This window comes from Heterodontus francisci, chromosome 25 (assembly GCF_036365525.1).
Source record: "Heterodontus francisci isolate sHetFra1 chromosome 25, sHetFra1.hap1, whole genome shotgun sequence".
NCBI classification, from domain to species: domain Eukaryota; kingdom Metazoa; phylum Chordata; class Chondrichthyes; order Heterodontiformes; family Heterodontidae; genus Heterodontus; species Heterodontus francisci.
Window position 1 is genome coordinate 60,658,639 of NC_090395.1, and position 24,897 is coordinate 60,683,535.

General features: G+C 44.0%; 1 protein-coding gene across 1 annotated transcript in view; it reads right to left on the reverse strand.

The window, feature by feature from the left end:
* Positions 1-20,779, reverse strand: part of LOC137384029 (chitinase-3-like protein 1) — a 47,051-nt gene extending 26,272 nt beyond the window's left edge. The window contains exons 1-4 of the mRNA XM_068057594.1: positions 20,723-20,779; positions 8,182-8,203; positions 2,351-2,552; positions 2,086-2,142 (exon numbers count right to left, since the gene is read on the reverse strand). Of these exons, the coding sequence (XP_067913695.1) occupies positions 2,086-2,142; positions 2,351-2,552; positions 8,182-8,203; positions 20,723-20,779 (338 nt within the window). The remainder of the gene's footprint in view (positions 1-2,085; positions 2,143-2,350; positions 2,553-8,181; positions 8,204-20,722) is intronic.
* Positions 20,780-24,897: the final 4,118 nt, after the last annotated feature.

Here is a 24,897-nt window from a genome sequence, read left to right on the forward strand (position 1 = left end):
TGCCAACAATTCTCATTGAACCCTGGTCCTAACTTCTGAAAGACAGTGCCAGTTACATAAGAACTTAAGAAATAAGAGCAGGAGTAGACTATACTGCTCCTCAAGTCTGATCTGTCATTCAATATGATCATGACTGACCTTCTGCCTTAACTCCACTTTTCTGCCCACTCCCCATTTCCCTTGATTTCCCGAGGGACCAAAAATCTGTCTCTCTCAGCCTTAAATATACCGAATGTTGGAGCATCCACAACCCTCTGGGCTAGAGAACTCCAAAGATTCACAACCTTGAGTGGAGAAATTTCTCCTCTTTTCACTCGTAAATGATTGACCCCTTATCCTGAGACTGTGCCCCTGTGTTTTAGATTCCTCAGCCAGGGGGAAACAGCCTCTCAGTGTCTACCCTGTCATATCCCTTCAGAATCTCACATGTTTCAAAGAGACCACCTCTCATTCTTCTAAACTCCAGAGTATAGGCCCAATTTACTCAGCCTTTCATCATAGGACAACTCTCTCATCCCAGGAACTAACCTAGTGAACCTTCCCTGTACCACCTCCGAGGCAAGTATATCCTTCCTTAGATATGGAGACCAAAACTGCACACTGTAGTCCAAAGTAAAACTGAAAGACAGGAATTACAATCTCGAAAAGAACTTTTTAATTGGTCTTGGCAATAGAAATAAAGGTTAGTGAGATAACAAAGACACAGGTTCTTACTAGTATATGGCAAATTTTGGATTGATAGACTGAAATCCTTCTTCACACTATGGGGCCCCCTGAGGTGTGGTCGGAGGCGTTGGGGGAGGGGGCGGTTGGTGCAGGGCCTGTTGCCATGCGTTTTTGCTGGGGGTGGGATAGGCTGACAACAGCCCTCCACCCAATGACCAATTGAGGCCCTTGTGGCCTATTAATGGCCATCTAAGGGCCTGTTCCCGCTGCCGCTGAGATCTAACCAGCGGCGGGGTGCCTCTGCCACGTTGAGAGGGCGCCTTGTAAAACGAGGTGCACTCTCTGAGGGCCTGGTGGCCCACGGAGGACCCCGACTGGCAAAAACTCCACCTCCATGGACTCTTCCCCACCCCCCTCCCTCCCCAGACTTCATACCCACCCTCCCACCCCCTGTTCGGGGCCTTCCTGACTGGCCCTGGTGACACCACTTCATTTACTTGAGGTCCGTGGTTCCTGCACTGGGCCTGGGTCCAAGGCCTCTGCAGTACCAGCCTCTGCACTTGGAGGCGGGATCCTGTCTTTAAAGGGACGGAGAGGTGGCGGAAACTTCACCTCCGGAACAATGGACTATTGTGCAGGGTGGGGAGCACGTGCAAAGGCTGATGCGGGGTTCCCCTTGCCTTTTCAGCCCCTGCTGCTTCAACAAGATCCCAGCCTACAAGTAATAAAGGTATAGAATAGACTTCCAGGAAGAGTTTAAAAATATAGAACTTGCATTTATATAACGCTTTCACATTCTCAAGATATCCTAAAGAACTTGTTTTTAAATGGAGTGTGTATTTTAGTGTAAGGTGTGGTGGGCTTGATATATTAAAATCATTTTAGAAGCATTTCAGATGTTCCACTGGGGGGACTTAAAGGCCTTTCTGTTTGAATACACTAAGAATAGCCTTCCTCATCTTTAATGATCTTGTATAGTTGTGAAATACAAAGAAAGTGTGGGGGAGAAAATCTCTATTAACTAACTGGAATATCAATCAGTAAAGACGATTCACCCTCTCCCATCCACATGGTCAGTGGCACACAGTGTGTACAGAATCCCCGATGATAGAAAATTTATAAATTTTCATCATGCCTTTTAGGAACAAATCCACAAATGTCTCCATGTTTTTGGGTTGCCTGTCTGACTGAGAATCTACATTTCTCAGCCAAAAAATTAGAAATCTAAGAGGATGTCTGGAACTCCATAAGCTAGGCGGATGTTGACATAGTTCTGTTTCATGATTGAAAATTGCCAACTTCATTTTACTAAATAATCACAGAAATGCTGACATTGATATTTCTCAACTCTGGGCTCACTGAACTTTGGAACTTTTACTATTTTGTGAAAATGAAAATATTACAAATACACTGTATTACCTGCTGGTACCAAAATTCCAACCTCCAATAGCTAAAAGCGTTTTCAGATTATTATTTCTGTTAAGAAAAAGAATACAAACTATGATTTTCAGTCTTGCAGTAAGATGGCAGCATGTTACATCAACATTTACTTTTTCTACCATATATAGAGTACACAATTATGTCAGTGATTACTTGGTTACAACATTTTTAAGTAGCAACATGTGACAAAACTGGAAACTGTAAAATGCATCTAATACAGCTCAGAGGGAAGGATGTGACTTACCTATCTTTCAGATTATTGAATCTCTTGTACATCATTTCATCATTCCATTCATAGGTGGTAAGTTCGTTGTTTTCCAAGCTGCCAAAGGCATAAGTCAGGTGAGTACACAGGCAGGGGTCAACATTTTCTGGGAAGAATTTACCACCTTCTGGTCTGTACTGAGCCCAGTTTGTGTAGTAACAAACCAACTTGTAGGACGAGCCTAAAGAGTGAAGAAAATATTGTAGTTACTTCAAATATTAAAGACAATAAGGTGGCAAACCTGACAAAGGAAAACACGTGACGGACTTTGTTGAATCCTTGGCCCTAATGGGAATAAACATTTGATGTGGTTCTCAGGATACTTTTACTTTTGTTCACAGGGAAACTTTTGCATTTATAGTCGTTTGATAGTACCGAACTTGAGTATTGCTGAAAATAGACACATATTGTCAAAACTTTTTGTCTTACACTCATCAGGACAATATGCAAGAGTAACCAATGTAAGGGAAAACAACAACTTACACAGCATGCAAAGAGAGTGCTGATTGGCTGGCAAATGAACTCTGATTGGTGGAGGTGTTGCCGTGGAGTATGCACCAGTTTACAGTGACTGACAGTTAACTGCTAAGCTTTGTTTGAAATTTAAACCAGGCAGCTTGACTCTGATTGGTCAAGGCATTGCCTTGAGGAATGAACCAGCGATTTGCTGTTACTTGTTTTGTTCAGCTGAGACTGGCGCAATGTTTGTACATGTTCTTTCTGTATGCAAAGAACAGGGCCTTGTGTATTAATATAAAAGCAAAATACTGCAGATGCTGGAAATCTGAAATAAAAACAAGAAATGCTGGAAATACTCAGCAGCATCTGTGGAGAGAGAAGCAGAGTTAACGTTTCAGGTCAGTGACCCTTCATCAGAACTGGCAAATGTTAGCTTAGCCCTGTGTATTAATATATGTAGCTTCTAATATGCACAAATGCGCCACACTGCGAGCCCTACTGACAATCTTAAGTTGGTCTTCAGCGTAATTCTTAACATACTGTGGATTATTTAGCAAATGTTGCCCAATTGCAGAATCACATCTAATGTTGGACACCGTGTTTTGAGTTTTGCAAGTATGGGCTAGTTGGGCACAGCCTGTACCTTGCCCATTGCAAACAGTGGAAGGGACATGTTGTTTGATATAATCCGCCAGTCTTTGGGGCGTATGGCCTATATACCGAGCATCACACTGACATTGAAATTCATATATCACATTATTCATTTGTGTGATAGGCAGAATGTCATTTTGGCTTATTTACTTTATTTATTTATTTAGAGATACAGCATTGAAACAGGCCCTTTGGCCCACCGAGTCTGTGCCGACCATCAACCACCCATTTATACTAATCCTACATTAATCCCATTACCCTCTTACATCTCCACCTTCCCTCAATTCCCCTACCACCTACCTATACTAGGGGCAATTTATAATGGCCAATTTACCTATCAACCTGCAAGTCTTTGGCAGTGGGAGGAAACCGGAGCACCCGGCGAAAACCCACGCAGACACAGGGAGAACTTGCAAACTCCACACAGGCAGTACCCAGAATTGAACCCGGGTCGCTGGAGCTGTGAGGCTGCAGTGCTAAACACTGCGCCACTGTGCACAGCATCCTGTTAGTGGTGAACACCACAAGTGTTGCTACTTCATAGTAGCAGCGTGAAGCAGCCAGCTTTACCTGCTGCTCAAATAGCTTAAAAAATCAGGGAAAGTTCTTTTTTTAAAAACCTCAAAACTTACCTTATAAATGATAAGGTTAGTACTACTAAAGTGTGTGTTTTGTTTTTGATTAGTGTAATTTATTAATAATTACTAGTAATTATTACTAATTTTTTATGTAGTAAGTAGTGGTTTTTAGGGAATCAAGGTCCCTAGTGTAAATAATCTCAGGTTTTTGAGTAAATTAAGGGTAAGTCATGGCAGGGCAGCTCAGTAGCGTGGAGTGCTCCTCCTGTGCAATGTGGGAAGTCAGGGACACTTCCAGTGTCCAGGGCGAACAAGTGTGCAGGAAGTGTCTCCAGCTGCAGCTCCTCGAAATCCGCGTTTCAGATCTGGAGCGGCGGCTGGGGACACTGCAGAGCATCCGTGAGGCTGAGATCGTCCTGGATAGCACATACAGGAAGGTGGTCACACCGCAGGTAAAAACTGTTCAGGCAGAAAGGGAATGGATGACCGCCAGACAGAATAGAAGAACTAGGCAAGTAGTCAAGGAGTCCCCTGGGTCCATCTCCCTCTCTAACAGATATTCCGCTTTGAATACTGTTGGGGGAGATAGCTTCTCAGGGGAATGCAGCAAGAGCCAAGTCTGTGGCACCATGGGTGGCTCAGCTGCCTAGGGGGGGAGGAAAAAGAGTGGGAGAGCTATAGTGATAGGGGATTCTATTGTAAGGGGTACAGATAGGTGTTTCTGTGGCCACAAACATGACTCCAGGATGGTATGTTGCCTCCCTGGTGCTCGGATCAAGAATGTCATGGAACGGCTGCAGGAAATTCTGAAGGGGGAGGGTGAACAGTCAGAGGTCGTGGTTCATATGGTACCAACAACATAGGTAGAAAGAGGGATGAGGTCCGGCAACAAGAATTTAGGGAGCTAAGTAGCAGATTAAAAAGCAGGGCCTCAAAGGATGTAATGTCTGTATTACTCCCGGTGCCACGTGCTAGTGAGTATAGGAATAGAAGGATAGAGCAGATGAATGTGTGGATGAAGACATTGTGCAGGAGGGAGGGCTTTAGTTTCCTGGATCACTGGGTCTGTTTCTGGCGAAGGTGGGACCTGTACAAGTTGGACGGGTTGCACCTGAACCGGAACGGGACCAACATCCTTGCTGGGAGGTTTGTTAGTGCCGTTGGAGGGGGCTTTAAACTAATTTGGTAGGGGGATGGGATACAGAAATTATGTCAGTCTGGAAGACAGAGCAAATATAGACCTGTCAAGCGAATAATGCAAGGCTGGATTGCATCTATTTTAACGCTAGGAGCCTTACAAGTAAGGCAGCTGAATTGAGGGCATTGATTAACACATGGGAATATGATATTATTGCTATCACAGAGACATGGTTGAGGGAAGGGCAGGACTGGCAGCTCAATATTCCAGTATATAGAATCTTCAGACGTGACAGGGGAGGTGTAAAAGAGGAGGTGGCATTGCACTGTTGATCAAGGAGTCAATTACTGCAGTAGGAGGGATGATATCTTCGAAGGTTCCTCAAATGTGGCCATATGGGTAGAACTTAAAACAAAAAGGGGGCAATCACTTGGCTGGGAGTGTACTACAGGCAGGGGGAGATAGAGGAGCAGATATGTAGGCAAATCTCAGAGAGGTGTAAAAATAATGGGGTAATAATAGGGGATTTCAACTTCCCCAATATTAACTGGGATAGTCTTAGTGCAAAAGGCTTAAAGGGGGCAGAATTCTTAAAGTGCATACAGGAGAGCTTTTTGAGTCAGCACGTAGAAAGTCCTACAAGAGAAGGGGTGGTAGTGGACCTAATCCTAGGGAATGAAGCCGGACAAGTGGTAGAAGTGTCAGTGGGGGAGCATTTCAGGGATCACGACCATAACTCTGTAAGATTTAAGGTTGTTATGGAAAAGGACAAAGATGGACCGGAAATAAGGGTACTGAATTGGGGGAAGGCCAATTTCAATATGACAGAACAGGATCTGGCCAAAGTGGACTGGGAGCAGCTACTTGTAGGAAAGTCTACATCAGACCAGTGGGAGTCATTTAAAGAGGAAATAGTGAGTTCAGGGCCAACATGTTCCTGTAAAGGTGAAGGGTAGGACCAACAAGTCTAGGGAACCCTGGTTGTCAAGGAATATAGAGGATTAGATAAGGAAAAGAAGGAGGCATATGGCAGATTCAGAGGACTGAAAACAGCAGAGGCCCTAGAGGAGTATAGAAAGTGTAAGGGGGTTCTTAAAAAAGTAATTAGGAGAGCGAAGAGGGGACATAAGAAATCACTGGCAGGGAAGATAAAGGAAAATCCCAAGGGAAAAAGTAGGGCCCATCAGGGACCAAAGTGGCAATCTGTGTGTGGAGCCGGAGGACGGAGGTGAGGTTTTAAATGATTACTTTTCATCTGTGTTCACTATGAAGAAGGACGATGGAGGTGTAGAGATCAGGGAGGGGGATTGTGATATACTTATTAGCATTGAAAGGGCGGAGGTATTAACGGTTTTAGCGGGCTTAAAAATGGATAAATGCCCAGGCCCAGATAAGATGTATCCCAGGTTGTTATGTGAGGCAAGGGAGGGGATAGCAGGGGCTCTGACACAAAGGTGGTTAGGAAGGCATATGGGATACTTGCCTTTATTTGCTGAGGCACAGAATATAAGAGCAGGGAGGTTATGATGGAACTGTATAAAACACTAGTTAGGCCACAGCTGGAGTACTGTGTACAGTTCTGGTCGCCACACTACAGGATCAGTGTGATTGCACTGGAGAGGATGCAGAGGAGATTCACCAGGATGCTGCCTGGGCTGGAGCATTTCAGCTATGAAGAGAGACTGGATAGGCTGGGGTTGTTTTCCTTAGAGCAGGGAAGGCTGAGGGGGGACCTGATTGAGGTATACAAAATTATGAGGGACATAGATAGGTCAGATAGGAAGAAACTTTTTCCCTTAGCGGAGGTGTCAATAACCATGGGGCATAGATTTAAGGTAAGGGGCAGGAGGTTTGGAGGGGCTTTGAGGTAAATGATTTTCACCCAGAGGGTGGTTGGAATCTGGAACATGCTGCCTAAAGGGGTGGTAGAGGCAGGAACCCTCACAACATTTAAGCAGTATTTGGATGAGCACTTGAAATGCCATAGCATGCAAGGCTACGGGCCAAGTGCTGGAAAATGGGATTAGAATAGATAGGTGCTTGATGGCCGGCATGGACACGATGGGCCGAAGAGCCTGTTTCTGTGCTGTATAACTCTATGACTCTATGATTACATTTCCAGGGTAATTTTAGGTTGACTGGGCACTTTTCAGGGCGTAATGACAGCCTGAGACCCGTTCGTAAGTTTGCACGATATACAGCGAGAAATGATCTGATCAGGGTAGGCATTGTCACGCAGGATGTCTTTGATTTGCCCTATTTCAGCATCAAGCTTGCATGGTGAGCAAATGGCTCAGGCCCTGTTTAGAATGATGCCAATAAGGCCAATCTTATAGCGTGTGGAACTGTAAGAATCCCAACGCGTGTATTAGAACATAGAACATAGAACAGTACAGCACAGTACAGGCCCTTCGGCCCACGGTGTTGTGACGAACCTTTAACCTACTCTAAGATCAAAATAACTACCTACCCTTCATTCTACTATCATCCATGTACCTATCCAAGAGTCGCTTAAATGTCCCTAATGTATCTGCTTCTGCTACCACCGCTGGAAGCGCATTCCATGCACCCACCACTCTCTGTGAAGAACCTACCTCTGACATCTCCCCGAAACCTTCCTCCAATCACCTTAAAATTATGCCCCCTGGTGATAGCCCTTTCCACCTGGGAAAAAGTCTCTGGCTATCCACTCTATCTATGCCTCTCATCATCTTGTACCCCTCTATCAAGTCACCTCTCATCCTTCTTCGCTCCAATGAGAAAAGCTCTAGCTCCCTCAATCTTTCTTCGTAAGACATGCCCTCCAGTCCAGGCAGCATCCTGGTAAATCTCCTCTGCACCCTCTCCAAAGCTTCCACATCCTTCCTATAATGAGGCGACCAGAACTGAACACAATATTCCAAGTATGGTCGAACCAGGGCCTTATAGAGCTGCAGCATAACCTCGCGGCTCTTAAACTCAATCCCCTGTTAATGAAAGCCAACACACCATACGCCTTCTTAACAACCCTATCAACTTGGGTGGCAACTTTGAGCGATCTATGGACATGGACCCCAAGATCCCTCTGTTCCTCCACACTACCAAGAATCCTGTCTTTAAGCCTGTATTCTGCATTCAAATTCGACCTTCCAAAATGAATCACTTCACACTTTTCCAGGTTGAACTCCATCTGCCACTTCTCAGCCCAGCTCTGCATCCTGTCAATGTCCTGTTACAACTACAACAGCCTTCCACACTATCCACAACTCCAGCAACCTTCGTGTCATCGGCAAACTTGCTAACCCAGCCTTCCACTTCCTCATCCTAGTCATTTATAAAAATCACAAAGAGCAGAGGTCCCAGAACAGATCCCTGCGGAACACCACTGGTCACCGAGCTTCATGCTGAATTCTTTCCATCTACTACCACCCTCTGTCTTCTATGGGCCAGCCAATTTTGTATCCAGACAGCCAACTTTCCCTGTATCCCATGCCTCCTTACTTTCTGAATGAGCCTACCATGGGGAACCTTATCAAACGCCTTGCTAAAATCCATATACACCACATCCACTGCTCTTCCTTCATCAATGTGTTTTGTCACATCTTCAAAGAATTCAATAAGGCTTGTGAGGCATGACCTGCCCCTCACAAAGCCATGCTGACTGTCTCTAATCAAACCATGCTTTTCCAAATAATCATAAATCCTGTCTCTCAGAATCCTCTCCAATAACTTGTCCACTACCGACGTAAGACTGACTGGTCTATAATTCCCAGGGTTATCCCTATTCCCTTTCTTGAACAAGGGAACAACATTTGCCACCCTCCAATCATCCGGTACTACTCCAGTGGACAGTGAGGACGCAAAGATCATCGCCAAAGGCGCAGCAATCTCTTCCCTCGTTTCCCGTAATATCCTTGGGTATATCCCGTCTGGCCCCGGGGACTTATCTGTCCTCATATCATTCAAAATTTCCAGCACATCCTCCCTCTTAACCTCAACCTGTTTGAGCATATCAGCCTGTTCCACGCTGTCCTCACAAACGACCAGGTCCCTCTCACTAGTGAATACTGAAGCAAAGTATTCATTTAGGACCTCCCCTACCTCCTCCGACTCCAGGCACAAGTTCCCTCCACTATCCCTGATCGGCCCTACCCTCACTCTGGCCATCCTCTTGTTCCTCACATAAGTGTAGAACGCCTTGGGATTTTCCTTAATCCTACCCGCCAAGACTTTTTCATGTCCCCTTCTAGCTCTCCTAAGTCCATTCTTCAGTTCCTTCCTGGCTACCTTGCAACCCTCAAGAGCCCTGTTTGATCCTTGCTTCCTCAACCTTAAGTAAGCTTCCTTCTTCCTCTTGACTAGCTGTTCCACATCTCTTGTCATCCAAGGTTCCTTCACCCTACCATCCCTTCCTTGCCTCATCAGGACAAATCTATCCAGCAGTCGCAGCAAGTGCTCCCTAAACAACCTCCACATTTCTGTCGTGCATTTCCCTGAGAACATCTGTTCCCAGTTTATGCTCCCCAGTTCCTGCCTAATAGCATTGTAATTCCCCCTCCCCCAATTAAATATTTTCCCATCCCATCTGCTCCTGTCCCTCTCCATGACTATAGTAAAGGTCAGGGAGTTGTGATCACTATCACCGAAATGCTCTCCCACCGAGAGATCTGCCACCTGGCCTGGTTCGTTGCCAAGCATCAAGTCCAACATAGCCTCCCCTCTAGTCGGCCTATCTACATACTGAGTCAGGAAACCTTCCTGGACACACCTGACAAAAACTGCTCCATCCAAACTATTTGCACTAAGGAGGTTCCAATCAATATTAGGGAAGTTGAAGTCACCCATGACAACAACCCTGTTACTTCTGCACCTTTCCAAAATCTGCCTCCCAATCTGTTCCTCTGTGTCTCTGTTGCTATTGGGGGGTCTATAGAAAACTCCCAACAAAGTGACTGCTCCTTTCCTGTTTCTGACTTCCACCCATAATGACTCAGTATTGACCGGTGAAAGTAGATTTGCAGTAGATCGTGATAGAGAACCCCTTAGCAGATTTCTCAACTAGTACGTCAAGGAAAGGGAGCTCATTTGACTGCTCCATTTCAAAGGTGAATTTGAGCACAGGACGGAGCCCATAAAGACGTGCAAGGAAATTATTGTATGCAGCTGTGGATTCAAATATAGCAAACCTATCTTCGACCTATTGGAAAATATGCAAGAAGTAGGAGGTTGGGTGTCTTTCCATCAAAGACATGTTTCTCATGGAACCCAACAAAGATGTTTGCGAGAGCTGGGCCTAGAGGGGATCCCATGGCAACACCATCTATTTGAGCATACATGGTGTCGTTAAAACTGAACTCAACTGCGTGAGTTTCCAAGGTCATAAGTTTAATGAATACTGATTCATGCAATGGTGGCGGGTCTAGATCACCATGATATAATGCTCAACATAACAGGACAGTCTTGCTTGAAAGTAAGCTTAAAAAACGCTTGCTGGAGTTGTGTAAGAGCAATGAGCTGCCGGGTAATATATATGACAGGGTTCGTCCTCATGGCTCGCTGAGTCCGTGTATGTATGGACTGCCCAAGACACACAAAAGTGATGTCCCTCTACACCCTATCTCATCTATGACCGGTTCTGCACATGAATTGGCCAAATGTTTGGGTGACTTGTTACAACCGGTTTTGAGCAAGTTCTGCACATACACGGTGAAGGATTCCTTCACATTTGCGAAGACCATAGAGGACTTGCATATTGATAGCAATGACCTGTCCATGTGCTCATTTGACATTGCTAGCCGATTCACCAATGTACCACTTAAGGAAGCCATAGATATATAAGCTACAGCATTATATCATAGCGATCTAGACCCACCACCATTGCGTGAATCAGTATTCATTGAACTTATGAACTCAGCAACATGCACAGTTGCGTTCAGTTTTAACAACACCATGTATGCCCAAATAGATGGTGTCGCCATGGGATCCCCTCTAGGCCCAGCTCTCGCAAACTTCTTTGTTGGGTTCCATGAGAAACATGTCTTTGATGGAGTGACATCTAACCTCCTACCTCTTAATGGGCTCCATCCTGCGCCCAAATTCACCTTTGAAATAGAGCAGTCAAATGAGCTCCCTTTCCTTGACGTACTAGTTTAGAAATCTGTTAAGGGCTTCTCTGCCACCATCTACCGCAATCCTATCTTCACTTGTCAATACACGCGTTGGGATTCTTACAGTTCCACATGCTGTAAGATTGGCCTTGTTGGCAACCTCGTAAATAGGGCCCAAGCCATTTGCTCACCATGCAAGCTTGATGCTGAAATAGGGCGAATCAAAGACATCCTGCGTGTCAATGCCTACCCTGATCAGATCATTTCTTGCTGTATATCGTATTGTGAAGGACCTGTGTAAGCTGAAGAAGCCAATGCTTCATCTCAGGGCTGAATATTGATTGCATGAAGCTGGGGAAAAGCGTTTTAGAATACTATTTTGGAAGTCGTTTGAGGTAATATGTGTACCCTGGAAGGGTAATGTATCCCAGAAATTTGAGCATCAGGTAAAGCTAGCTGTTTCACACTGCTAGTATGCAGTAGCAACACAAGTGGTGTTCGCCACTAACAGGATGTTGCCGTCAAGCCAAAAAGACATCCTTCCTGTCACACAAATGAATAATGATATATATGAATTTCAAACAAAAACAAGAAATGCTGGATTCACTCAGCAGGTCTGGCAGCATCTGTGGAAAGAGAAGCAGAGTTAACGTTTCGGGTCAGTGACCCTTCTTCGGAACTGACAAATATTAGAAAAGTCACAGATTATAAACAAGTGAGGTGGGGGTTGGGCAAGAGATAACAAAGGAGAAGGTGCAGATTGGACCAGGCCACATAGCTGACCAAAAGGTCACGGAGCAAAGGCAAACAATATGTTAATGGTGTGTTGAAAGACAAAGCATTAGTACAGATTAGGTGTGAATATACTGAATATTGAACATCAGCAAGTGCAAACCTGAAGAAAAACAACCTGAAAAAAACAGTGGGTGAGCAAACTGAACAAACTAAGATGAACTGAAATAAATACAAAAAAAGATTGTAAAAAATGTAAAAAGGAATGCCAAAAAAAAAAGGAAGAAAAAATGACTAAAAATGAAAGTAAAGTGGGGGGCTGTCATGCTCTGAAATTATTGAACTCAATGTTCAGACCGGCAGGCTGTAGTGTGCCTAATCGATAGATGAGATGCTGTTCCTCGAGCTTGCGTTGATGTTCACTGGAACACTGCAGCAATCCCAGGACAGAGATGTGAGCATGAGAGCAGGGGGGAGTGTTGAAATGGCAAGCAACCGGAAGCTCAGGGTCCTGCTTGCGGACTGAGCGGAGATGTTCCGCAAAGCGGTCACCCAGTCTGCGCTTGGTCTCCCCAATGTAGAGGAGACCACACTGTGAGCAGCGAATACAGTATACTACATTGAAAGAAGTACAAGTAAATCGCTGCTTCACCTGAAAGGAGTGTTTGGGGCCTGGGATAGTGAGGAGAGAGGAGGTAAAGGGACAGGTATTACACCTCCTGCGATTGCAAGGGAAGGTGCCCTGGGACGGGGACGAGGTGGTGGGGGTAATGGAGGAGTGGACCAGGGTGTCGCGGAGGGAACGATCCCTTCGGAATGCTGACAGGGGAAGGGAGGGGAAGATGCGACTGGTAGTGGCATCACGCTGGAGGTGGCGAAAATGGCGGAGGATGATCCTTTGGATATGGAGGCTGGTGGGATGAAAAGTGAGGACAAGGGGAACCCTGTCACGGTTCTGGGAGGGAGGGGAAGGGGTGAGGGTAGAGGTGCGGGGAATGGGTCGGACACGGTTGAGGGCCCTGTCAACCACAGTGGGGGGAAATCCTCGGTTGAGGAAAAAGGAGGTCATATCAGAAGCACCGTCATGGAAGGTAGCATCATCAGAGCAGATGCGTCGGAGATGCTGCCAGACCTGCTGAGTGAATCCAGCATTTCTTGTTCTCCGACGCATCTGCTCTGATGATGCTACCTTCCATGACGGTGCTTCTGATATGACCTCCTTTTTCCTCAACCGAGGATTTCCCCCCACTGTGGTTGACAGGGCCCTCAACCGTGTCCGACCCCTTCCCCTCCCTCCCAGAACCGTGACAGGGTTCCCCTTGTCCTCACTTTTCATCCCACCAGCCTCCATATCCAAAGGATCATCCTCCGCCATTTTCGCCACCTCCAGCGTGATGCCACTACCAGTCGCATCTTCCCCTCCCTTCCCCTGTCAGCATTCCGAAGGGATCGTTCCCTCCGCGACACCCTGGTCCACTCCTCCATTACCCCCACCACCTCGTCCCCGTCCCAGGGCACCTTCCCTTGCAATCGCAGGAGGTGTAATACCTGTCCCTTTACCTCCTCTCTCCTCACTATCCCAGGCCCCAAACACTCCTTTCAGGTGAAGCAGCGATTTACTTGTACTTCTTTCAATGTAGTATACTGTATTCGCTGCTCACAGTGTGGTCTCCTCTACATTGGGGAGACCAAGCGCAGACTGGGTGACCGCTTTGCGGAACATCTCCGCTCAGTCCGCAAGCAGGACCCTGAGCTTCCGGTTGCTTGCCATTTCAACACTCCCCCCTGCTCTCATGCTCACATCTCTGTCCTGGGATTGCTGCAGTGTTCCAGTGAACATCAACGCAAGCTCGAGGAACAGCATCTCATCTATCGATTAGGCACACTACAGCCTGCCGGTCTGAACATTGAGTTCAATAATTTCAGAGCATGACAGCCCCCCACTTTACTTTCATTTTTAGTCATTTTTTCTTCCTTTTTTTTTTGGCATTCCTTTTTACATTTTTTACAATCTTTTTTTGTATTTATTTCAGTTCATCTTAGTTTGTTCAGTTTGCTCACCCACTGTTTTTTTCAGGTTGTTTTTCTTCAGGTTTGCACTTGCTGATGTTCAATATTCAGTATATTCACACCTAATCTGTACTAATGCTTTGTCTTTCAACACACCATTAACATATTGTTTGCCTTTGCTCCGTGACCTTTTGGTCAGCTATGTGGCCTGGTCCAATCTGCACCTTCTCCTTTGTTATCTCTTGCCCAACCCCCACCTCACTTGTTTATAATCTGTGACTTTTCTAATATTTGTCAGTTCCGAAGAAGGGTCACTGACCCGAAACGTTAACTCTGCTTCTCTTTCCACAGATGCTGCCAGACCTGCTGAGTGAATCCAGCATTTCTTGTTTTTGTTTCAGATTTCCAGCATCCGCAGTATTTTGCTTTTATATGAATTTCAATGTCACTATGATGCTAGGTATATAGGCCATATGTCCCAAAGACTGGCGTATCGTATCAAACAACATGTCCCTACCGCTATTCACAACTGGCAAGGTACAGGCCGTGCCCAACCAGCCCGTGCTTGCAAAACTCAAAACACAGTGTCCAACATTAGATGTGATTCTGCAATTGGACAACATTTGCTAAATAATCTGCAGTGTGCTAAGAATTGCGCTGACAACCAATTTAAGATTGTCAGTAGGGTTCACAGTGTGGCACATTTGCGTGTACTGGAAGCTACATATATTAATATACAGGGCACTGTTCTTTGCAGACAGAAAGAACATGTACACACATTGCGCCAGCTTCAGCTGAGCAAAATAAGCGACAGCCATTCGCTGGTTCATTCCGCTGGACCATGCCTTGACCAATCAGAGTCAAGCTGCCTGGTTTAAATTTTAAACAAAGCTTGGCAGTTAACAGTCAGTCACCGTAAACTGGTGCATTCTCCATGGCAACACCTCCACCAATCAGAGTTCACTTGCCAACCAATCAGCACTCTGCATGCAGTATAAGTTGTTGTTTTCCCTTACATTGGTTACTCTTGCATATTGTCCTGATGAGTGCAAGACGAAAAGCTTCAACAACATGTCTATTTTCAGCAAGTTTTGCATTTATCTTTAAAGTAAATTGTTTCCCTTCAGTGTTCCTGCCACAGAACTATGTATATTAAAGGGAATTTGGGTTCCTACCTCCCACAATTTGTCAACTAATAAATAATTTGCATGTTTTAATTTGAACCAAAGATATATATTTGCCCCCCCCCAAACCATATTTAGAGAAACATGAGCAACAGAGAGAAACAGGAAAAGCTATTAACACCTTGTAGAATGGTGGAGAAAATCTGAGGAGCTGATGGTTAAGAAAGCAGTCATGTTTGAGAACTGGAAAAGTTACTAGGCTGCATAAACCTGGTGCTTGTATCTAAGTCAATCCCACCTTCCCACCATATCACTCATTCCCACCTCTCCGTACACACATTTAATTATCTCTCGAGTCCACTTATTGCGTCCACTTCTATGAATTTCCCTGGTCATTTATTTCACAATTCAATTATGTCTGTCAGAGTTCCCTTCATGTGCTAACCTCCTTAATTCAAATTTGTAGCTCGTAGTGTTTGAAACTTTCATTATAGTGAACAATTTGCTTGAATTAATTTTGTCATTGTTGTCAAAACCTTGAAAATTCCAATTAGACCAAACAAAGCTATTCAGGTTTCCCATGACTGTCTTCACAGCCTTGAATTGTGAGCCACCAGAATCACCTTCATTGTTCCTGGCTATACCCTTTAAAGGACAATCCTCTCAATTTTTTGTGGGTAACTAAACCAACTGACCTGGCAGATAACCTCCTGGACACATCTTAAAAGATTCTAATAATAAAATAATGAAGGATCTGTGTAAACTGGAGAAGCTAATGCTCCATCTCGGGGCTGAATGCTCATTGTGTGAAGCTGGGGAAAACATTCGAGAATCCTATTTTGGAACTCTATTGAGGTAATATCAAACATGAGCAGGTGAGGCTTGTTAAAAGCAGATGGATATGATATGCTGAAGATTATTGACTTGACCGTTGCACACAATAGTTCCTGTGTGGTCAGTCACAGGATTTTAATGGGTGGAGTGAAATAATTATGGGGTAGACTTTCTGCTTTGGGTGTAATTGCGTGCTAAATTGTCCTGTTTTCGGAAGTGTTCCATTTTCTCAAATTTCCACTCAAACCTATTTGCATATTGCCAAACACAAAATCTGCAATGGATCTGCACAATCCAGCAGTGTTTTAAAATGTAATTTTTTTAAAGCAATGTTTTGATTTAAAAATATGCCTTGATACATTTAAGAGTGGTAACTTGGGGCAGTTTGATTAATACAGCTGAAAATGGGTTTATCACAAAAAACAGTGCATTTTTAATCACAGTGAGAATTCACCACCTGTGAGTAACTGGATTTTAAATTATTGGAAATGACTTATAATAAATATACAGAGCCATTAGTTGATTATATTTGGGTATAGTGGTCAGTTTCTTAGTGAATTAAAAATACGTTTCTATCAGTGTCCTTGAGCCCATAAAAGCTTAAATTTAGAGCCTCCTTGAAAGACTGAAAATGAGTGTAATTAGTGGAAACTCCCAATGGTGCTTATTTCATCCTGGGGGTGTGGTTAAGGCCAGATTCTAGCACGATTTTTTTGAACTAGTGCAAGAGGTCGTGGAAACTCTAGTTGTGCTGAACATAATCTGAGTTTAAAATGCTGTGATCTTTTGAGCGGGTCACGCTGATTTCGGCCGAATTTCATTGAGAAAACTAGAGCATCCAAATGGAAACTGCAGGCTATCAGCAAATCTTGCTCACTAAAGATCTTCAAGTTAGCATTGGGCTTGGCTGTTTTACTGTTTCTTCGGGGATCTAAGGGGTTATAAACTGAGTGATATCGATTCAGCTGCCTGCTATATACATCTTTCCCGATTTTCATTAAATTCAATGTTTAAACCAAATTCAAATTCTCAAACTGCCATGGTGGGATTTGAACTTACATTCCACTGGTTTAATACTCCAATAAAATAACCCATTACATTGCCATTTCTTGGAGCAATTAACTACACTCTATATTAACTATAAATGTGTAATGACTTACCCAGTGATAGGTGCAGTAAGATCAAACTCACTAAAATAAAAAAAATGCACATTTTTATTTCATAGTACCTTTGTAAAAATTGTACTAAATGCCTGCAGAATCTTAGTGTTAAAATGATACATTACAAACTAATTTAAATTAATATTTTAGCTTGATTACTCTGTGATGTGGAAGTGTATTCTAATATGTAAATCAATTGCTATACTGTTTAATCTACTTTCTATGTTTATGATGTTGATTGTTTTTTCAGATAAATCGATTCCAGGACTTGAGCTCTTTATGTAGTTTGTGAGAATCTAATTGATTTGGATGTATGAGGATAATTTCCTGAGTAAGAGCTGGGATTGAGAAAACCCACCCTCTCCCAGCACATACTGGACAATCGCAGGGATGACGCCTGCACAGACAGTGGTGCCAAAATTTGGATGAGATGTTAAACCGTACCATCGTCTGTCTGTTCATGTGGATGTTAAATGCTCCCACAGCACTATGAGAACAACATCCAAAAGAAAGACAGATGGTGAGAAACGGGTGGCCTGCATTTGCCATTTCAGTTAGTTCAATATAAAGAAAATATGATAAAAAAATTTACAATGCTGACCCGTCAAGAGAAGTGCCTTCCCCATCTTAGGCTTTGAAGAAATTTTGTCACTGGTTTTGCATTCAGTGGTGCCTTTGATAGTATGTGAACAGCACTGGAAAAGGATCTGTAGAATAAATCATATGCAAGCAAGTAATTTGTGAATAAATAATATCTTAAATCATTGAAATTTATTTTATTCATATGAATACTTTTCATAACTCTGTTGTACATAAGCCTAAATGTAAACCTAAACATGCAGCAGCTTAGGTCTTTACCTAGCAGTGCACTGCGCACCTCGGAATGACCTATTAAGCAAGAGTTGTGTTGAAGACTAGCGCATCTGAATTCTGTATTGCAATGTGCTTTGTCAGTTTAGTATAAATGTAACCGTCAGGAACTTTTAATCTGACATCTCAGTTTCCTTAGGAAAGCGTGTTGGCGATTCTTGCAATAAGGGGTGAATTCTGAGGTATTGCATTACTGTACTGTAATATTTTGTTAACTTATCTGATGTTTGGCTTGGCTAAAAAGCAGATGAACCACAGCTGTACAGCAATGTGGATTATCTGGAATGGTCGACTTAGTGAGGCAGGAGGCCAGTGGAGTTAAATTTTTCTATGTTTCTATGTTTTAAATTAATGCTGACAGATGACACACACAGGTGGTACAAGTCAGAATAGTTTACAGAAAAGTTTTGTGACCTTGTCCTTTTAAAACCAGTGGGATCCAACACATAACTCTTAACACATCAGTTGACAACCCAAGTTGAAGGACACAACACCCATTTCCTGAGGAAATGCTAGTCAAATTGCTAAGCGTGCATTCTACCAATTGGTTCATAGCTGACATTGTGAAAGGTCCCTCTCCTTGGGTACTATCTCCTTCACTTTTAAAACCACTATCATTGCCCTTGTCCCTCTGTCCTTGCAAGCTACCAATCTCCCTTTCCTCTCCCACATCCTTGAATATCTTGTCACCTCCCAAATCCATGCCCATCTTTCCCACTTAAGTGTTTGCTCTACCAGCTTCCAAAATTAAAGAGCTCATGTGAAGACACATGATAAATTATGTGAGCTAAATCCAAGTACCAAGTGTTTCTGTTTGACTCCTGGACACGCTACAATTATCCAACTATCAGGCACACAAAGACACACACCTATTTGTGAGGAGCACGACTGCTTATAGGAGTGATCTTTGACAAGTGAGCACGGTGAAAGGTAAAAGTCCAAAATTGCAACAGCAGTAGTGTGCTGAACTGAGCAAGGTTGACCACAGCTTTCACAGGCAGTGTCATTCCTATGTTGTAAGCTAACTGTAGGTGTGTTTGCAGCAGACAACACATCTCTGCACCTGTCTCCATGCTGACCCTGAGTTTATAGGTACTGTTGTTCCATGTGTGACAGCCGTCAGCATCTCATGCTGATATCAGTACCTTGGAGGCTCAATCAGTGACACATACCAGTGCAAGTGGCCCACTCTCAAATTCAGTGACTAAAGCACCAGACAAGCTTTGCTTCACCACTGCATACTGCTTCCAGCAGTAATGGCCCAGATTGCCACATCTGTATTCTGTTGCATCAGAATTCCTGCCTGCAGTTTACAGAAGTAGCAATGTTTGTCATTGTCACTGGGAGGACCTATGCAGTGCATTAGACATTGTGCTCTGGAGGAACAATTGGAAGAAGTGAATGCCAAGGGTTGGAGAGAGAGTGCATGTCATTGAGAAGGGGAGAAGAGGGAATGCTGCCCCACTCTCTGTGACAAGCTGAGGAGTGGGAAGGGCTGTGGAGTTTCAGTTTTAGTGCATCAATGAACTAGATGAGTGAAGGAGGGGTGGGGGCAGTGGATAGAAGAGCATGAGTTTTGAACTAGCTTCAGTTAAAAATTATTAACCATGAAGTATATAATTGCTGAAAATAAACTGGAATGCATTGTGTTTAATGTAGGAATTCATGGCAGGAATGCTCACCAAAAAACGAGTTCATACCAACAGTGTTTAGTAAATGTAATCCACCTCTTTTATCACAAGGATTGGCACCGAGGCCAGAGCCAGAGTGGTTCTTTCTGGCCAATAAATGCAGAACCAGGTAGGAGAGAGACTGAACACTGGAAGAACTGCATAGATTTTAGGGCCTTTATCCCTTATCTCCCTGACTGAGGTTTCATGCTGACAGGCACCCCACCCCTGCACACCCCCCCCCCCCCCCCCACCCAACTGTGAATCGTATTTTGATACATAGGTTGGGAGTTTCCTCAGAACAAGGTTTCTGCTGCACTTCCAACAAAGTTACAATTTTGGAGCAGGAGCAGCTCCCAGGAAATTCTAGGTCATCGTGCATGGCCTTAGAGCATAGTGTTCTGGTTGAGGGGTGGTGACACCTTGCTCCTTAATGAAGCCTCCTGCCTGGCTATGTCTTCCACCACTTGCCCCATCAAGACCAGCACGCTGGCGGTGTGGCACTTATCACCAGATCACATCTTGGCCTGACCCCTACTTCTCTGACACTTTCTCCTCCTTTGAGCATCACACCTTGTTCCATCCCTCTCACCTCTCATTGAAAATCATCATTCTCTGCGGCCCTCCAAAGTACGATTAAAATTTTTCTCACTGTGATGTCTTCACTGCTTTCCACCCTCAGCCTGTGCACTGACAACTTCTTATCCTTGGTGATTTCAACTCATCTGAACTCATCATGCTCTGAGTTCACTATCTCTTATCCTCCCTAAATCTCTCCCTACCTTTAAACTCCCCAACCCATATTCACGGCCACCCCTTGACCTTGCCATCTCACATGGTCCCGCTAGTCTCATCGTATCAATTACAGATAAGACCATCCCTGATCACTTTCCTATATCATTCTTCACTCACATCCCCCTTCCACACATCAACCCTACCTCCTTCTGTATCTCCCCCAGAGAAAACTATCCCCCAATTCACTTACAACTACACTTTCTAAATCTCAACTATCTTGCCTTTGGCCCTCCGTTTGTCATACCATTTCTGCAGCTACTGATTTGCTCAAGCGCACCCTCACGTCCACCTTTGATGCCATAATCCCCAGTAAAATCATTACTCTCTCTTACCCTGGCCGTTCCCCTGGTACTTTTCTCTCAAGCCCACTCTGAGCTCATCTTGTCCATAAAACCCACCTCCTGCTCCTTTGACCCTATTCCTGCTAACCTGCTGATCATCCAACTTCCCCTCCTGGTCCTCATGTTAGCTGATATTGTTAATGGTTCTTTCCCTTCAGGTGATGTTGCTCTGTCCTTTAAATCTGCTCTCATCACCCCTCTCCTCAAACACTTAACTCCATCATCCTTGGAAACTACCGTTCCCTCTCCAACCTCCCTTTCCTGTCCAATGTTCTTGAATGTGTTGCTGCCTCACAAATCTGTTCCCACCTTTCCTGGAACTTTATGTTTGAATCCCTTCAATCAGGATTCCACCCCTGTCACAGTACCAAAATGGCTCTTATCAAAGTCGCCAGTGACATCCTACATGACTGTGACAAAGGTAAACTATCCCTCCTCTCCTTCTCAACCTGTCTGCAGCCTTTGACATAGTTGACCACACCATCCTCCTCCAACGCCTCCTGTCATCCAGCTGGGTGGGACTGCTCTCACCTAGTTCCATTCTTATTTATTTAATAGTAGCCAGAGCATCTCTTGCAATGGCTTCTCTTCCTGCTCCCCATTGTTACTTCTGGTGTTTCCCAAGGATCTAACCTCGGCCTTCCACACCCCCCCACCATTTCATATCTACATGCTGTCCTTCGGCAACATCATCCGAAAGCACAGTGTTAGTTTCCACCTGTAGGTTGATGGCATCCAGCACTACCTCACCACCACCTCTCTCAACTCCTCCACTGTTGCTAAATTATCAGACTGCTTATCCGACATCCAGTACTAGATGAGCAGAAATTTCCTCCAATTAAATATTGGGAAGACTGAAGCCATTGATTTTGATCTCTGCTTCAAACTCCGGTCCCCAGCTACTAACTCCATCCCTCTCCTTGACAACAGTCTGAGACTAAACCAAAATAATCAAAACAAAATACTGCAGATGCTGGAAATCTGAAATAAAAACAGAAAGTGCTGGAAATACTCCATAGGTCAGGCAGCATCTATGGAGAGAGAAGCAGAGTTAACATTTCAGGTCTGTGACCTTTCATCAGAACTGATGAAAGGTCACAGACCTGAAATGTTAACTCTGCTTCTCTCTCCCCATTATCGGAGACTAAACCAGTGTGTTGGCAATCTGTGTCATATTTGACCCTAAGATGAGCTACTGACCACATATTCGTGGCATCACTAAGACCACCTATTTCCACCTTCCTAACATTACTTGACTTCACCCTGTCTCAGCTCATCTACTGCTGAAACCTTTGTTCATGCCTTTGTTACCTCCAGACTATTTCAACACTCTCCTGGCTGGTCTCCCACGTTCTACCCTTTGTAAACTTGAGGTCATCCAAAACTCTGCTACCCATGTCTGAACTTGTACCAAGTCCCATCCACCTAGCACTCTTGTGCTCACTGACCTACATTGTCTCCCGGTCAAGCAATGTCTTGATTTAAAAATTCTCATGCTTGTTTTCAAATCCCTCCATGCCCTCGACCCTCCCTATCTCTGTAATCTCCTCCAGCCCCTACAACCCTCCGAAATATATGCGCATCTTGAGCATCCTTGCTTTCAACCACTCCACCTTGGTTGTCAGTGTCTTCAGCTAACCTCTGGAATACGCTCCCTAAAACTCTCCGCCTCTCTACCTTGCTTTCCTCCTTTAAGATGCTCCTTAAAACCTACCTCTTTGACCAATCTTTTGGTCATCTGATCTAATATCTCCTTATGTGCCTTGATGTCATATTTTCCTTTATAATATTCCTGTGAAGCACCTTGGGGCATTTTATTACATTAAAGGCGCTTTAGAAATATAAGGTGTTCTTATGGAACAGTCATATAGGGCCTCTGCAAAACAATACAGTATGTGGTAGAGGCCATGACTAAGTGTTGTATAGATTAAAAGTGTATGTATATGCTTCAGCATGACTACATGTTGTCACTTGCCTGATTTGGTGGCTTGTATCGGTTTTACAGTGACATAAACAGCACATTCAGGGCTGAAGCTGCATCATGTTCGATATATTTTTGCCACAATCTGGGTGATCTACTTCTGCTGATACTCTGCAGGATGACTTAGAGCAGGCTCAGTAGCGAGAAACTTTACTGTGAACCCAAGATCAATCATAAAAATCCTGAAATCGAGTGTAATAAAAAAAGTAAATTATTCAGTTGCCTTGAAGCAGTGTGTGGCCTTGTTATTAGGCTTTTATTCTGGGTTTCTATTATCCACTTACAAGTTGCGTTTTGAGTTGTCATCATTTTTAGGGCTGCAACAAACTTTTTGATGGTGTTCACCAGCTTTGTTGCTTTTTATGGGTTGGCACGCAGGCCATTGGTTAAAATTAACCAGAATCTGTGACAGTTTGTAAAACTACTTTTTGTGGGGAGCTGGCCTATTGACCCACAGGAACAACATCGCCAATTTTGTACCTTTAACGTTTGGAGTTTTCCTTCAAGCTTTGATGTACTTACGTTTTTTCCTCCCTCTAATACTGGTGGAAAGATATGGTGTATAACTACAGCTTAAGTTCCAAATACCATGTAACAATTTGCTTTCACATGTCATAATCTCTGCCTTTATTGAATCACCTGTTTTGTGGTGGGGGTGGAGTAGGGGGTGATGGGAGAGGGGAGGGGGAGGGGGGAAGGGGGGAAGGGGAGGGGGAGAAGGGGAGGGGGTGGGAATGCTAGCGCTTTTGAAGTGTTGGTTAGCAATTGGACAGTTTTGCACATTTTTAGAACTTTCATATTTCCAGCCATACATTTGCACAACTTTGTGAGCAAGTGGTTCTCCCATGTTCAAGGAAAAGAGAAATTGCACATACAAAACATTCGGATCAGCTGCTCTTTACAGATTTGGTTGGTTTTGGTGTTGCTATCTTGGAGAGATACATGGAGTAAATAGTTAGAAGTGTTTGGCAAGATACATATGGCCCATCATGACAGCAGAGCTTAAGCATTTTATCCACATGCTGAAGCTGTGACTGCACTGCTAAATATTTCCAGTCCTTTATAATATTTATACACAAGACACAGATGAGGAGTTTAAGTAATAACAGTGTGATTGTCACTCAAGTTGCAGTAATTGGACCCAAACTGTAGTGAATTGAACTTTTGCATGAGAAATACATAAAGTTGAGTAACAAAGTATATAATTTCATCAGACCAACAATTGACCTATTACATCTATTGAAATAAATATGTTCAAATCTATTTAAGCAGATTACAGGTTTGAGGCCTGCCCTGGTCACCATTATAACAAGGTTTCTGTGTCGGGGGCGCTCGGCCCTAGTTTACCCTGTCGATGATTTGGCTTGACAATCCCAATTGGGAATAACAAGGCTTTAATGTAACATTATCAGAATCAATGATACTCACAGTATTTAAGCAACAATTAACAGAATCAAGGTTGGTATTACCGTGTCTGAGTCTCTGGACAGCAGCGTATAACGTAACAGGTCTTGTTCAAGCCTGCTGTGTTTTGTTCTGTTCATTTTCACCCTTTTCCTGATGGTTGTCTTGTTCATGGAGGCCCCTATATCAGCCAAAACTCATTGGATCCAATTCTATGTTATTTCAACCAACCATTATATTAGACAGAATTAGTCGTGCCCTCCCTCCAATTTATCTTTGTCACATTCACATAGGATATCATTTGTGACTTTGTAAGAGCCGTTTCGTTGATGTGGCAGGAGCAGAAAGCTGATTGGAGTGACTCAGACATGGAGTTCCAGGACAGGTGGGCTAAATTGGGAGGCAATAACATGTTCAAGGACTTTGGAGATGAAAGGGAAGTTGGAGAAGGAGCAGTACTTTGCAAGGACAGTGGTGTCAAGGGTTTTCTTTTAGGAGATGGGTGATGATGGCAGATTTAGAGAGAGGGACAACACCTGAAGAGAGAGAATATGGCCTAACATAGGGACCAGAAGGGGAAGTTGTGGTCAGTAGGTCCTGGACAAGATGAGCTTGGAGAGCACATGAGCAGAGATGGGAGAAAAATGAAAGTGAACGCAAGTTCAAATCAACAGCTAGGGATAGGTAACAAAT